Source organism: Natator depressus, chromosome 17 (genome assembly GCF_965152275.1).
Source record: "Natator depressus isolate rNatDep1 chromosome 17, rNatDep2.hap1, whole genome shotgun sequence".
NCBI lineage: Eukaryota > Metazoa > Chordata > Testudines > Cheloniidae > Natator > Natator depressus.
The window spans coordinates 12835464-12851003 of record NC_134250.1 but is presented as its reverse complement, the minus strand read 5'-3'; the positions used below and the strand labels follow the sequence as shown (position 1 = coordinate 12851003).

Genomic DNA, 15540 nt, shown 5'->3' with positions numbered 1-15540 from the left:
TCCAGTCCAATTGAAAGGTTGGCTGACTATGCCATACTGTCGACATGGCATCATTTGCTGAGGTAATCTATCTCCATTTGGATTGTGTGGTCCTGCCAATAAATACACTATATATAATTCATTGACCAAAAAAAATATTATTTTTCACTAGTGTAAAGTTTTGCATTCCCTTCTGCTTAGAGTTTGTATTTGTTGCTTTTACAACTTTAGCCAGTTGCAGGATAGAGGTTAGCAGGACTGCTTTATAATCCATAAATGATTTGGTATTTGTTCCTTTGTTTGTGAACCTTTAGATATAAATGTTAGTACTTAAAATGTTTGTTTCTTTCCCTCCTTTTGTGTTTTTCCTTCTATATTATTTTTTCTGCGAGGTTAGTGTTTCCTCGAGAGACTACTATACAGTAATCAGGGAGCATTTTGTCGTCTTGTAAATCGGGAGCCTGTGTGTAAATCAGAAGACTGTGTGCTAAAGTCTGGAGCACTTAGAATGAGCCACTGAATCTCCTTCTGTTTCCTTGGTTTGATGTTTTTATTTGACTCATTTCCATTTGTCTCTTTATCTGTATCTCGGTCATGCTTAATCTTTTGCATTTCTCCTTTAACATGTTACTTTGCTGTTTTCTAATTGCATAATACATTTCATGTCATTACACTTGCTGGTTTTTTTTTTTGCTGGGGAGGAAATCTAATTTTCTAGTTTATTCTTTTGATCCTTGAACTCTTTGGTTATACTGCACCTCTGCAGAAAAATGGACCTCAATAGCAAGTGCTCAGCCCATCCCAAACACAAAGACTTTGTGTGTTGGCCCCATTCCAATATATAAGAACTTCTAAAGAAGAACGAGGGTGCGTGCTTAAGTCACTGTTTGGAATCAACCAGTCCTACAAGATTTCCTTATTCAAGTATTATTACTAATGTCAGCATGACTATTCACATGAGGAGTTGCAGCAGGATTAAACACTACAGTTTACCAAATGAAACAACACTCTGGATAATTAATGCACTATCATTAGCACTGAGAAATTAATCATTCAGTCTTAACTAGCTTTGGCTCTCTAAGGAGCAAAAGGTCTGTCTCTTTTTGTATGTTTGTACAGTGCCTAACACAATAGGGCTCTGGCCCTACAATAATACTTACTAATTGATAATGTAACACTATAATATGGTGCACAACCAGGTAGACCAATCTCTCTTTCTACAGCACTGTTAGTAATAGGATGACAGGTCAGTTGTTTGAATTCAAGCCTTTTCAGTTGCTTTAGCAAGGAAAAGTAAACTGAAAAAAGTTTCAAAGTTTTGAGGATCTTAATTTTGGATTTAGGTGCCTCAAATGGCAGTTAGGTGCCAAAATCCCTTTGTGGATCTAGCTTACTGTGTCAACAGATATGAGTGGCCCCCAAGATGTCATTTATAATTTCCATGGAAATTTTACTTCAGAAAAAAAATCAAAAGTATGACAGTCTGGAAGTTAATAGTTAAGAGATGCAGCCATTTTCTTCCTGCCATATGTGTCTCCAAACTTGCTATCAACCCATGCAAGTTACACCCTCCCATGTTGCCAGTACTATATCCCCCTGTGTTGTGTTCTAAAGTAATAATATGTTGTTGAATGCATGCAGGAGAATTAATATACTGCTCACTCCTTTAGAGCGAACTGTTTCAAAATTAAGTACTTAGGGGGCCTTAGTGTATGGCAGAGCTCCCTAAGTTTTCTGCTAGTGCAGTGTGTTGAATGAATAGTTAAACTTTTTATGAATAAAAAGAAAAACCGTAAAGGTGGGACTCTGCAAAGCATTCAGTGTTGGCCTAACTGTTCCCTTTGAAGCATGGCAAAGACTCCCATTGATTTCAGTCAGAACAGAGACCAGTGCTGAGCACTCTTAAAAATCCCCCCAAAATGTTTATTTAAAAATAACATCCCTAAAAACAAACAAATAAAACCTAAAAGGCATTTCTTTCCTCCGCAGGCTAACAGGAAAAAAAAGAAATTTGGAATCTCTATACCAAAGACAACATTTGCAAAAGCACCTAAGTTCCTTTTTCAAAAATGATCTAAGCACTTAAGCGCTTATGCCTGTTAACTTTAGGCACCTAAGTCACTCAGACATTTTTTGACAATGTTATGCCAAATCATGTTAGGGAGGTCCTGAGCCCAAAGTCTTAGAAAAATGTCCAAAAGAAAACTTCTGCCAAATGTTCATAACATTACAACTTTAAAACTGGCTCATTTTAAACACATTTTCTTTAAAAATACTAATGTACCCTGGGATGACATATGGAAAGCGACACTTTAGAAAATAATTTTCTTTTTGGAGAAGATGGGGGTCTTACAAATCTGGCTTATAGTGTGGAGAGCTAGTTCCCATCATAACTATGGAGCAACTATCATTCCGCTGTACATTTTTTATCATCAGGATTCAGCTTTTTACAAGCAAAAGTTTGCATAATGAGCTCAGACATTATGTAATGTCCAGTTAATGCAGCACCTCCTAACTGGGTAAATCTTCCCTCTGGAGGTGAGGGAGGAAGTGTGGATTTTACAATGACAGTAGGTTGTTTTGGATTTGCAGATGGTAGAGGAAAGTGAAGAAAGACTAACAGAAGAGCAGATTGAGTCACTTCTTCAGACACTCTCCAGCATTCTTCCAGGGAACCCAGAGGAAGAGCTGCAGAGACAGGCGACAATGGCAGCTGAAGAAGAAGGTGACCCAGAATAGACAGCATCTGAACCTAAGTTGGCAACATCATCAAAAGCTTAATGAGAAAAGAACCAGCTAAACTTTTTGATTGCAAAGACCATGTCTGGGGTTTTTCACCCAGGGTTTAATCTTGTGTGACATCGTTGTACAGTACGTTAATGTTTTGTTGTGTAAATCATGAGAGCAACAGTTGTTTATAAGAAACATAAATTAAAGGAGAGCTCTCATGTCAGCCTGTTTTGAGATGTGAGAAAGATAGTAACTGGCTTCATAATACGGCAGTTTGTGAAATAGTGAAAATAAACCTTATGCTTGAATATTCTTTTTTTCCATTACCCATGTAACAGCTGTTCTTTTCTGAGGAGGGTATATGCAGCTGGCAGTGTTCTCATTATCATAGCAATACACTATAATTATAATTGATTTCATATGTTTTTGAATTACTCAACTGTTTTTCAGAGTGCAGTTTACAATGCAGTGCAAATTCTGTGTGGAAGAAGCCATTTCAGGGTATCAGTACACAGTTAGAATAAAGTTCAAAAATTGTTTAATATCCATATAAGATCAGTAGTAATAATAGATCCTTATAACTACTAATATCTTTAGGGTTATACCATGGAAGTGGAAGGAATGTAAAGGCTCTATTGATATGGTAACTAGTCTCAAGGACACCTCTGATATGACCCTATGCTTATTTTAAATATAGGGCCAGATCCTCAGCTGATGTAAATGGACAAAATCCCATCAAAGTCAAGAGAGTGATGCTGATTCACACCAGTCGAGGATCTGGCCCATGAAGTTAGGGCTCTCAGTAATACAAACAAAAAAATTTATAAGTATAAGGCCTCTGTTTTCCTTTGAATCATCTGTTGTCTAGGTCTAACACAGGGGTGGGCAAACTTTTTGGGCCGAGGGCCACATCTGAGTGGGGAAATTGTATGCAGGGCTGGGGCAGAGGGTTGGGGTGTGGGAGGGGGTGCAGTGTGCAGGAACGGGCTCAGGGCAAGGGACTGGGGCAGAGGAGGGGTACAGTGTGTATGAGGGGGCTCGGAAGGGGGTTGGGGTGCAGGAGGGGGCTCAGGGCAGGGGTACAGGAGGGGTGCAGACTGGGAGGGAGCTCAGGGCAGGGGGTTGGGGTGCAGGAGAGGTGCGGGGTGCGACAGGGCTCAGGGCTGAGGGTTGGGGTGCAGGAGAGGTGCGGGGTGCGACAGGGCTCAGGGCTGGGGGTTGGGGTGCAGGAGGGGTTCAGGGTGCGACAGGGCTCAGGACGGAGTTGGGGTGCAAGAGGCGTGTGGAGTGCGGTGGGGGCTCAGGGCAGGGGGTTGGGGTGCACAGTGCAGCAGGGGGCTGAGGGCAGGGAGGAGGGGTGCGAGGTGCAGGCAGGGGGCTCAAGGCAGGGGGTTGTGGGGGACGGGGTGCAGGAGGGGTTCGGGCTCCGGCTTGGCACCGCTTACCTAAAGTGACTCCGGGGTGGCAGCGGTGCACACTGGGGCCAGGGCAGGCTCCCTGTGCCACTCCGGGAAGCGGCCAGCACCATGTCCCTGCGCGTCCCCTGGGGGAGTGGGGGGCACAGGGCTCTGCATGCTGCCCTTGCCACGCCTCCAGGTACCTCCCCCGAAGCTCCCATTGGCTGTGGCTCCCTGTTCCCATTGGGGCCTGGAGTCAAAGGCAATGCATGGAGCCCTCTTCCCCTCCCTCCCCACCCAGGCCCCAGGGACGTGGTGCCAGCTACTTCTGAGAGTGGCGCGGGGCCTGCGGTACCATGGGGGGCAATCCTGCGGGCCGGATCCAAAGCTCTGAGGGGCCAGATCCAGCCTGCAGGCCGTAGTTTACCCACCCCTGGTCTAACATGTAGAAGATTGCACAGTCCACATGAGCTATGCTGTCATGGCACACCTGGGTGAGTTAATGATGACATGACAGCCTTAACTGTGAATTTCCCTATTTTGTTTTCAGAAGTTTAATGAGGCTCAGTCCTTGCTGAAGCAAAACCACTGAAGTCAACAGTTTTTTCTGACCACAGGATCAAGCACTTAATGTTGAAAGTGTTAGAGATCATTAAATCACAGATCGTACATATATGGTACAGGCAACGCTGTTTCTTCTTATGCTATGTCTGCAAACAAAAATTGTACCAATCATTATAATATGTTAAAAGCCAAAATAAAAAGTTTGAAGAAAACTCCTAGGAATTTTGTGGTTGATAGCAGTGGGAGTCAGAATATCTGATTTCTGTTTCCAGCTCTTTCACAGCCTGCGTTTGTGACATTGGGCAAATAATTTACCATTGCTCTGCCTCAGTTTTCCCTTATGTAAAGTAGAATGCTTCACAGGAGTGTCGTAATGCTCAGTTCATAAATACTTGTAAGATTCTCTGAGGTACTAAGATGGAAGGTGCTATTGAAGTAGAAATTACAACTACTGCTATCTTTCGGAAGTGTGTAACTATAAGGTTAATAAATTCTAAGGCAGAAAGCCAAGGTGTGTGTTAGCACAAGGTATAGTGATTATGCTGTTAAAAAGAAAGGTCCGAGTTCTTTTTGTTAAATAAATGTAAATATTCATAGAGGGTGGAGGGGAAGCCCTCCAAAATGCTTAATGGACTATCAGACTACTGAAAGATACATTTTAAAATTTGTTTTAAAATTAACCTTTTTGGCTCTTATGGGTCATTACTGGTGCTCGACAGCTTGCAGGGATGGGCCATGTCTTTTAGAATGTATTGTATTTTCTAAAAGCCAGCTCATGAAATGTCATTATAAAACTAACAGAGCAAACAGAAGCAAAATCACAAGTCCCTTTAAAATACAAGTGAGTATTTTAACCACTTTCTTAAGCTGGTTATTCCACGTGGGAAATTGTTGATTTGTTATCATAATATATCTGTGCCAGAGTCAGTGTGGTTTTATGTTGAAAGTTGAAAATGTGTTGTTTGGATTTCTAATAAACTGCCCTTTTATTTAATGTACTTAACAATAAATCACTTCCAGATGAATAAAAATATTTACTTTTGTACAAATACAAGAATAGACTACTTCTCTCAGTGAAGACACAAAAATGATAATTTTCTTGGAACTATTTTGCCAAATGATATTCTGTGAAAGATTATGTAGGGTTCCAACCTCTGCATTTTGTTTTAACCTGCTGCCTGTATTTTCTGAATGCACAAATACAGGCGGTGGATTCTGGAACTATAAATGGCTCTTGCTTCATGCTTGTTTTCACTCCGATTATTACTTGGAAGCCATGATCCTGAGACACAAATGGTTTATGGAAAACGAATATTATCTCATGTGAGATATCATCTTCTGGTGCGCTGTACGTTACATGAAAGAGCTGATAAGTATCTTATTTTTTTACTGCTAATCTGTTATCTAGTATTGCAAGTGTATGCTGGGTTATAAAACAGAGAGCAATACACATTCCCTGCCCCAAAGAACTTACACTCTGAGACTCTGATTCAGCAAAATACTTAAACATTTGCTTAACTGTAAGCATTTTTATAATCCTATTAACTTTAATGAGACTACCCACTTTTTTAAAGTTAGCCACATGCTTAAGTACCTTGCTGACTCTGGGCCTGAGAGACCGGATGAAACATATCACAGAAGTTTAGGTAAAGGAGGGTGTCAAGGAAATACTGCTGCAGAAAATAAAGTAGGATTTCTGAAAGAGGAGGATTTTGAAGAAAGAAAAGAGAGAGCACACTTAATAGAGAAGAATTTGGTAGATGTTTCCAAGCAGAGGGGACAGCATGAAAAAAGGCATGAAAACAAGAGAGTGAGATGGTGAAAGAGATAGTAAAGGGAGAACTTGGCAGAGGAGTAAAAGGAAATTAAAGCAGAGGTGTAGGCTGGGTAAGGTTATGTAGGGTCTCAAAGGTGAGGATGGATTTGATGTTGCTGCTAAAGACAGCAGGCTAGTGAAGGGATTCAAAGAGGGGGGCAAATTGTGCGGAGATGAAGTTAACTGTGGTCTAGTGTTCTGGACAGACTGGAGATAGGAGGGGACAGAGACTTACAGTAGTCAAAGTGAAAAATGAGCAAGGCAATGGACAAGAGCTTTAGGAGAGGGGCTAAAGAGAAAGTGGAATAAAAAATGACAGTGATCTTGTTTTAAGTATAAAGAAAAAAGAAAAGGAGTACTTGTGGCACCTTAGAGACTAACCAGTTTATTTGAGCATGAGCTTTCGTGAGCTACAGCTCACTTCATCGGATGCATAGCATATCGTGGAAACTGCAGAAGACATTATATACACACAGAGACCATGAAACAAAACTTCCTCCCACCCCACTGTCCTGCTCTCTGTGTGTATATAATGTCTTCTGCAGTTTCCACGATATGCTATGCATCCGATGAAGTGAGCTGTAGCTCACGAAAGCTCATGCTCAAATAAACTGGTTAGTCTCTAAGGTGCCACAAGTACTCCTTTTCTTTTTTCTTTTTACGAATACAGACTAACACGGCTGTTACTCTGAAACCTGTTTTAAGTATGTTTCTACAGAAACTGAGATATCAAGTAATAAGGTGTCTCAGGTAATGCATTTATGGCTCTACAGATAATTTACCTTCTAAACTGACCCATCCAAGTGCTACTAAATGTCAATTCAGAATGCTGCTGCAAAGATCATTTTTCTAGCCCAGTGCTTTGACCATGGCACCCCTTTCCATGCATCTCTTCACTGGCTCTCCCTTCTCATTGGGTCCAATGTAAGCTGCTTTTTTTCCCCACTTTTCACCCTACATATGCATCTCTCATTTGCTATTGAGATGCTGACTTTTGCTGCCAGTCAGCCTGTGATGCCTGCCACCACCCACTTGTTAAATTTAAAACAAACAAAACACCTTTTGTGCTTTCTCTTCTGCTGCTCCTGATGCTTAGGAGCAGCCCCCTCTAAAGATCCCAAAAAACTAACATCATCTTCCTTCAAAACCCTCCTCAAAATTGTCCTTTGCCATGATGCCTACAAAAATCGTAACAGTTAGATAGCTGCTATCCTGAGATCGCTGCCTGTCATGCTGACCAATTGTTTCCTTGCACATTGTTTCCTTGTCATTGTTTCCTTGCACACTCTAATCTGTCGGTCAATCTTTTGTCTCTGTAACATGGTTGGCAGCCCCCGTCTCGCAAGTTCCCCCTTCTGATGGGGCGTGTCTGTGTTCTTTAGGTTTGGAGACCCCTTTCAGTGGTTATCAGGTGGGTTTTCAGTGGCTCAGCCCTCTGGCTGAGTCACACGGTCTTCAAGTAGTCCAGCCCAGGTATGGGGCTGTATCCCCAGGGCTTCCTTCCTGGAAACACTATCTTTCTGTAGCCCTCCCCAGGCTCAGTCCTTACTCAGTCCCTAGCAGCCAGCCAGGTGCCTCTTGCTCCCCGAGTCCCCGCCAGCAGGCTTAGCTGTCCGGAGTCCTGCTGCTCGTCCAGGCAGCCAGCCTGCAGCCCATTCTTCTAGCTCGCTATGTGCATGTATACACAAAGCACACAACTGGACGAGGAGTTCTGAAAAATGTGGTCCTTAATCTTGAAGGTGTAGGAAGCTATACATATTAAAGAAGCACATCCCATACCATTTCTAGCTTCTTCCCTTGCAATATTTTTTCTTTTTTCTTTTTTTTTTTTTTGTATTCCTCATTTCTGTTCTTTATCTCACAAGTGGGCCTGGGAAGATTGAAAGCTTTGGTTGCGACAGCACTTAGGCTGTAGAAACCGCTCTCTTGGAGAGTTTACGATTTAACTGTCAAAAACCCTCTTGCATTTTGGTATTTTAAAATAGAAGAATAAAACCAGAAATCAGTTGACTGGTCACAAACCTTAGCATGTGTGCCGCACGGGAGTTCCTGCTAGCCTTGTGACTTTCGTAGTTTATGTTCTGAGGGATGGTCTGAGGGAAAACAGCCAGGTTCATTTACGTGTCCATGCCCATCCAAAGGCTGAGCTGTGCATTTATCACAACATTGCTATGAGAGACGGGAAGGGCTGAAATAAGATCAGTGTTTAGTCACTGTCTGTGTTGCTTCCCCTCCCCCATATCTGCACAATATCTTCCCTTACAGCTCTTTGACCCAGAGGTTGAAGGATGCTTAGCATTCCAGCTAGCAGTTGAATGGCAGCGTGGACTAATAGAGAGGGCATTGAATAGGCCACAGAAGACTTGGGTTCTAATTCTTGACCTGCTGTGTGATCTTGGGCAAATCACTTCACCCGTCTGTGCCTCTGTTTCCCCTTCCACCCTTTGTCAATTTAGACTATTTAAGTTTTTTGGGATGATCCTTTTCTTTGTGTTTGTACAGTGCCTTGTGCAAGAGGCCACCAATCTCAGCTGGGTGCTCCAGGGACTACCGTAATACAACTAGCCAGGAGACAAAAAATTCTATTATTATTAGCAGGAATCCAATGGAAAATCTTCTTTGGCATGAAGGACACTGAGAGGCTGGGATGCAGCAGAATCTTGCATTGTGTCATAAATGCTGTCGCATCAGTAACTTGCAGCCTGAAATCACTGCAGGTATGTTGAAGCTGTCCTGTGTCAAAGTCTTCAGGCTTCGCATCTTTGATAATGGTTTGTCTTCCAAAGGAGGCTTGTATGAGATGCCAAGGGCATGACACAGACTTGGTTGACCTCATGAGTTACCGTATGATCACAGACTTGCACTCATGTTTTTTATGCCATTCAATGGGCCAGATTCATCCCTGCTATCACTCTGCCGACTTTAACTTGGCCCAAAGTCTAGAACAGTTTGCCCATTTACATTGGTTGGGCCCAGTCCATTGGCGTCAATGGGAACAAGGTTGGAATCTTAGTTTAATGAGGTAAACTAAGCCCCATTCATGGCTGCGTATAATCTAGATACTGATTTGAAACCCTCACATTTATTCTGTATTGCATTTTCTGTGACTGCATTCTCTCTCTCTGTTGTCTCTGTCTCCCTGAGGTAATACCTTTTATCATGCCAGCTCTACGAACAGCACATTCTAATCCCAATAAATGTTTCACATTATACAAATGAAACATGCAAACTTGTATTTAAACACATGCTTTTTAAGAATTGATTTAACTGCAAACTGTTGATTTTTTTAATGCTATTTCCAAAACTGTTGATACATCCACATGCCCCTTGATGGATCCAGTTATAATCTGTAATTATTTTCCCTTTTAGGAGCAAGTAGTGTTACCTAATGGTTAAAGCAGGTGACTCACTGGGAATAGGGATTGAGAGGTTTTGTCACTGAGTCTCTGCAACTTGGGACAAGTCTCTCAATCTCCTTACTCCTCTGTTTTCCTTCTGTAAAATAAATATAAGAAGTCATTGGGCTTAATTAGTTTTAAGTGCTAAGGGATCCTGCAGTGAAAGGTGCTATAGAAGGAATAACACTTAATCCAAATTGTACAAATCGTATCCTGTACCCAACCTGTTTGATACTTTTAGCCATAGTGTTTCAGCAGAGGGAGGTGGTGGTATTGAGGGGAAGTGCTAGGGTAGTATGCTCACCTAAAGCAGAGATTCTGAGCCTTTTTCTGATTGTCATCCCAAATCTTCCTACGTGTAACTTTCAACCACGCCCACAGGTCCTCAGATCAGGTGCTGGGTTCCATGGTGCTTCAAAGTGTGCAGCATAGAAATAGTGGATTTTTTTATGTGCTGTTGCTGGTAGCTGAAATGGACGGGTGGAATGGTTGCATGCAAGTGGCTGAGTGAATCCATTTAATCAGACACTGGCAATGGGAACAAACTCACAACTCCTCAGACAACGGCAGGCGACCCCCTCTGGACTATCTCTGGCCTACAGAGCACTGCTGGGACAACCTCCTTTCAACAACTGAACAAGTGTATATACACCATGGCTCCTTGGAACTTTTATAGTGGGGGGCGGGAATAGAACTTAAATCCTCCTACTCCAAAAGTACAGGCCTCCAAATCTCGTTTCCAGTTTTCGGGTCTATGATGTATAATTGAGCAGTTTTAATTTCTCCAGTAGAGGGCAGTGGCAGAATGAGATTGGAGTGATGGAGAGACTGATTAGGGTGACCACTGCCCAGATGTCCTGATTTTACACCAGACAGTCTTTGTTTTTGGGGCTTTGTCTTATGTAGGCACCTATTACCTTCCACCCCGTCCCGATTTTTTACACTTGCTATTTGGTTGCCCTAAGATTGATTGATTCCTAATAATGGAGGATGACCGTTGTGGCAGCATGTGGTATATCAGCTGATGCTTTGCTAGTAAGGCAAGATGACAAAGAGGAAGTTGAATCAATGTGTTTTGGAAATGAATGTTACTTCATGTTGGAATTGTATTTAACTATTATTATTAATTGTTATAGCACCCTATGAAGTGCTAATTATGTCTCAGAACAAACAGGAAGACACAATCACTGTCCCAGAGTTTGCCATCAAGTTTTAGGCATGACACAGCTAGTGAAGATAACTAATCATAGAAAGGTAGTGTTCTTTAGTGGTTAGAGCAAGAGACTGAGAGTCAGGAGACGTGAACTCTAGTATCAGCTCTGACACAGACCTGCTAAGTGTCCTTGGGTAAGTCACTTCTCTCTCAGCCTCAGTTTCCACATCTGTACAATGGCCTTCATACCATTTATCTTCTTTCTAACGCACTTTGAGTTCTATGTAAATGCGAAGAACCAGGATTGTTAAAGAGACGGTGCCAGGAAGGGCAGGGTCAGCAGCCGGGAGTCTGCACAGCCACGCATTTTAGACAATTGTGCATCCTGATGGCTGAATTAATTTTTTAACAATAACTGGCTCCCAACGATGTTGTGGCTTTATTGAAGTGTTTGGTTTTTCATGTTGTTTTGGGATTAGCGTGAAAAGTGTGCAGCATAGACCAGTGTGGTCATTTGGCAGCACCGTCGTGAATGAAGGCCTTGTCTCTACTGGCATTTTAGCCTCCGCTGGTGGCTAAAAATCCAGCATACACAAGCCCCAAAATGGCTCTCAAGCTAAACAAAAAACAAGATACTAATGTCCTGTTAATACTCTCGATGAGATTATGTGCATTTTATTGATCTGTGAGGAGAGAGTTCATTACAAGGAAATTTATGTTAAAGTTATTGGAAAGTTAAGCTCCAGTCTTTATCAGCACTGGCGTTTGTGTTGCTGGGAATTACCTCCCGATACAGGCGTGTTTTCCCCATGCTGGGAGTCATTTCAATCATTTGTAACGGAGGTAGCGCACAACTGAACTGTGTGGTAAAATAACGTTCTAAAGAAAACCCCGGCACTCTTGCTTCGTTACAGGATCCAACCTTTTAAATTCAAGATGGGCCCGAGCCGTGGAGTCTGGGTCCAGAGCCAAACTGGAACTTTCACAAAATTATTGGGTGACCGTCACAAGCTATTGAACTTGATAATGTTCACTTAAACAGCAGGGAAGATCGAGTTCTTCCAATGCAAGGATTATGGGTGGAGTTCTGCGGCCTGTGCTATGCAAGAGATCAGTCTAGAAGATCATTGTAGGTCCTTTCTGGCCATAAAAACCTGTGTATGACCGCTCCTCAGCTGGTGACCTCAGTGGAGCTATGGTGCTTTACACCAGCTGAGTGGTTCCATCCATCTAGGGACGTTCAAGTGGAGTGGGATTCCGGTGCTGCAGTTTCTCATTCGAGCAGATCTGTTTTGCTTGTCTGGTGACATCAAAATTCAGTATCTCAGGGTAGGCTGGATCAGAGCTCTGTGAGGACAAAAGATTGGCATTTTTCCTCCTCAAACCAGTGGTCTGGTAGAATCCTAGAACTAATGTAAGAGGCTTGTGGTGACATAGCAGAGACCTAGAGGTGGAAGGTCCTCAAGGTTCTTGGGTAGCTGGAGACAGCTAGGAAACTGGCACAGAGCAGGGACCGGCCTGTGAAGTGAAGGAAGCTGGTACCTGAAGCTCTGTGGAAAGGCTTGGATGTAATTATTCCCCACTAGTCTTACTACTGTCCCTACCCAAGAAGGTCTGCAGTGTCTTGCTGTTGTCATTGGGAAGGGCCGCTGAGAGCTTTTTGCTACTGGTTTCCCCCCAGTGGGTCCTTCAAAGCCAGTATGGGGTGGTCGGTGGAGGAACTGGGGGGGGCGGGGAGGGGGAGCGAGAGAGAGATGCTGCTGCCGCTGTGTCCCTGTTTAAGATTGCCAGGACTGTTATTAACAAGGGGCTGATGGAAGCCAGGCAGCTTCGCTGCCATGTGGGAGCATGAACCACAGCTAGTGGCCTTCCTGTCCTGCAGACCCTAAACGTAACCGTTCATCGGGAACAAGCCCGCATGTTCCCCAGGAGATTCTTGCCTGCTCTCCTCTGCACAGTACAGATTGATTTAATTAATGTTATGGGATTAATTCATTATTAATTATTTGCAAAGCACTTCGGAAAGCAGCCAAGTGAGAGAGAAGTGGTATTCAGTCACCCCCCTCCAGCCCAGAAAGGGTTAAAGCCAGCCCTTGGAGAGGGTTGGGGCTGAGTGGAAAGCCTAGGCTGATTGGGAAGGCGGCCACGCCCCAGTCAGGCTGCAGCTGGCCCTACGAAAGGCCAGGGAGCCAGGAGCTGGCAGACTCTCTCTCTAGCTTCTGAGAGAGAAGGACTGACTGCCTGGAGAGAAAAGGGTACCTGGAGTGGGGCAGGGTTGGGGGAAGGCCAGAGGGGCTGAGGAGCTCCAGCCTGGAAAACCCGCAGACTGCAGGCCTTGCTAAAGGCCAGAGAAAGGTACAGGGGCTGCAGAGGGGCAGCCTGGGAATAGGCAGAGGCAGCTGGTCCAACCCCACCTTGCCAATGATGAGTGGCCATGACAGACTGCAGTCTGCCCCAGTGAGCAGGGGCTAGAGGATGACTGGCAGTAGCCACTGAGGCAAGGTGGGGATAGAGGGTTGTGGGTTCCCCTGGGAGGGGAGACCTAGAGTGTGGGGGCACTGCCAGGGGGCAGCACCCCAAGGTAAAGGGGCACCGGGGTCTGGGAGGGACACAGAGGCCAGCAGCAGGCAAGACACCGCCCTGCAGAGGGCGCTCTGACTGGAAGAGCTAATTCCCGAGACAACCAGCAGGAGGCGCTGCACCGGTGAGTCATCGCCTCGCTACAGGTATCAATATTAGTACAATTATACATTACCAGACCTTCAGATTTGAAGCATTAAGCTTCCGTGTTTGCCTTTCAGCCCCAATCAAGTATATATATTTTTTCCTGATTGCCGAGGATAGATACCCACAGATGTTACCCTCTGAAAATAGGGGTATTGCAGGTATGAAGTTGCAGGAGGGAAAGGGGTGTGGCTGAGAAGACAGTACTTTTGAGTTTCTCTGGAACAGTATTATGGTTTAATCTGTAGTGACAGTTTAGCCATGGGATATCATAACACAGTCCTCTTGTGCTAATAAGAATACTTTGCATGTACATAGCCTCTTTCTTCAAAGGAAGCCAGAACTCTTTACAAACATTAATTAAGCATTTCAACACTCCTGTAAGGCAGGTAAGTGGCATCATCCCCATTTTAAAGATGGTGAAACAGAGGCCTGGCATTGGTGATTTACCCAAGATCCCAGAGCAAGTCAATGGCAATCTGTTTTTGGTTGGAACTGTGGTAAATCTCACAAAAGAAAATATTCTGTTACTGCGGAAAGATTTCAGACTACAAGAATTAACTGAGCTAACAGAGCTTCAGCCAAGTCGCTTTGGTTAAATGTTCAGTGCACTTAGAAGACATTATTAAACTCTTAAGTCCTTTGCATGCCAAAGCAATAGAATCTGTCTAAGCATATTGGTTGAATTAATTTCCTTACCTATTAATAATCTTTATTATATTAATTTTACTGGTTTATAAAGTGACCTTCAAAGGTGTGTGAGTTGATGTAAAAGTTTTAAGATTATAATTTGAAACAAAAGTGGCCCGGGAACCAGCCAAGGGGCGGGGGAAACTATCTGAAAGGAATATGGGAAGCCAAAAAGGATGAATAGCAAAGCCTTACTGAGCTTTGAAAATAGTCACAGCGGGGACTCCAGCTGACACACACAAGAAGCTGTCCCATAGATGGCCAACTCCCCAGTGTAACAGAAGTCACTGGAGTTGGTGGATACTGATGCCTGTCATGTACAGGACACTAACCTTTTGTAATGCTGACCTACATCCAGTGACTGGGGTCCAGGAATAAAGAACATTCTCTTAACCTCACTCTTGACACACAGCCTGTGCCAGATTCAGCCTTGGGAAGAAGTTTAGAAACAAGTCCCGCTGTAGAGGGACATGATAAGATGGGCGCTCAGGTACATAGTTTAAGATTTTTTTTTTTCCTTTGGCTGTAACAAAGCCTCTTACATATAATTATCCTCTTCCCATCTAGCGTAGTGGTGCTGAGCTGACGTTTTTCTGTGTTCACCCCAGTAGACGTGACTCCGCCTGACTAAAAGATGTCTCAGTTCTCAGGGCATCAAATATTCTGTTTTTAATTAAGCCTTGTTTTAATTCTATCAGTAAATTTTCCTGCTGGTGGCATGTGTTGGATTGAAAGCCCTGGAGACCAAAATGCCAGATGCAAAGAAAAAGGTAGCTGCAGTCTTCACTGACGTGCTTCAGCTCTGACTGGGAGGGGCCATGTCGATGGGTAAGACTCTCCTTGGCCCCTCTGCTGAGAACGCTACCCAGAGTGGCAATAACTGCCCTGGTTCTGACTGATGGGGGCAGTTGTCCTCCAGGTCTGACTGAAGCCCTCTCCTCCCCCCACTTAATTTCACAGCATTGAAAATACTCTTCTAAATAAATAACTAGGTAGAAGTAGCTACAGTGGGTTATGGATTTGCAGCGCTCTGTGGCTGGATCACCCTTTCTCTCTAAACCAGGTAAGATTATCAGTGTAACCCCACTT

General features: G+C 43.7%; 1 protein-coding gene across 3 annotated transcripts in view; it reads left to right on the top strand.

Moving 5' to 3' along the window:
* Positions 1-5760, top strand: part of CRCP (CGRP receptor component) — a 43832-nt gene extending 38072 nt beyond the window's left edge. The window contains exons 6-7 of one of the 3 annotated variants that reach the window (XM_074974621.1): positions 2554-2704; positions 4657-5760. In XM_074974621.1, the coding sequence (XP_074830722.1) occupies positions 2554-2704; positions 4657-4664 (159 nt within the window). In that variant the 3' untranslated portion in view covers positions 4665-5760. Of the gene's footprint in view, positions 1-2553; positions 3640-4656 lie in introns of those variants that run through there. The other 2 variants (XM_074974622.1, XM_074974620.1) reach the window with 2 other exon arrangements.
* The last annotated feature ends 9780 nt before the right edge of the window (positions 5761-15540 follow it).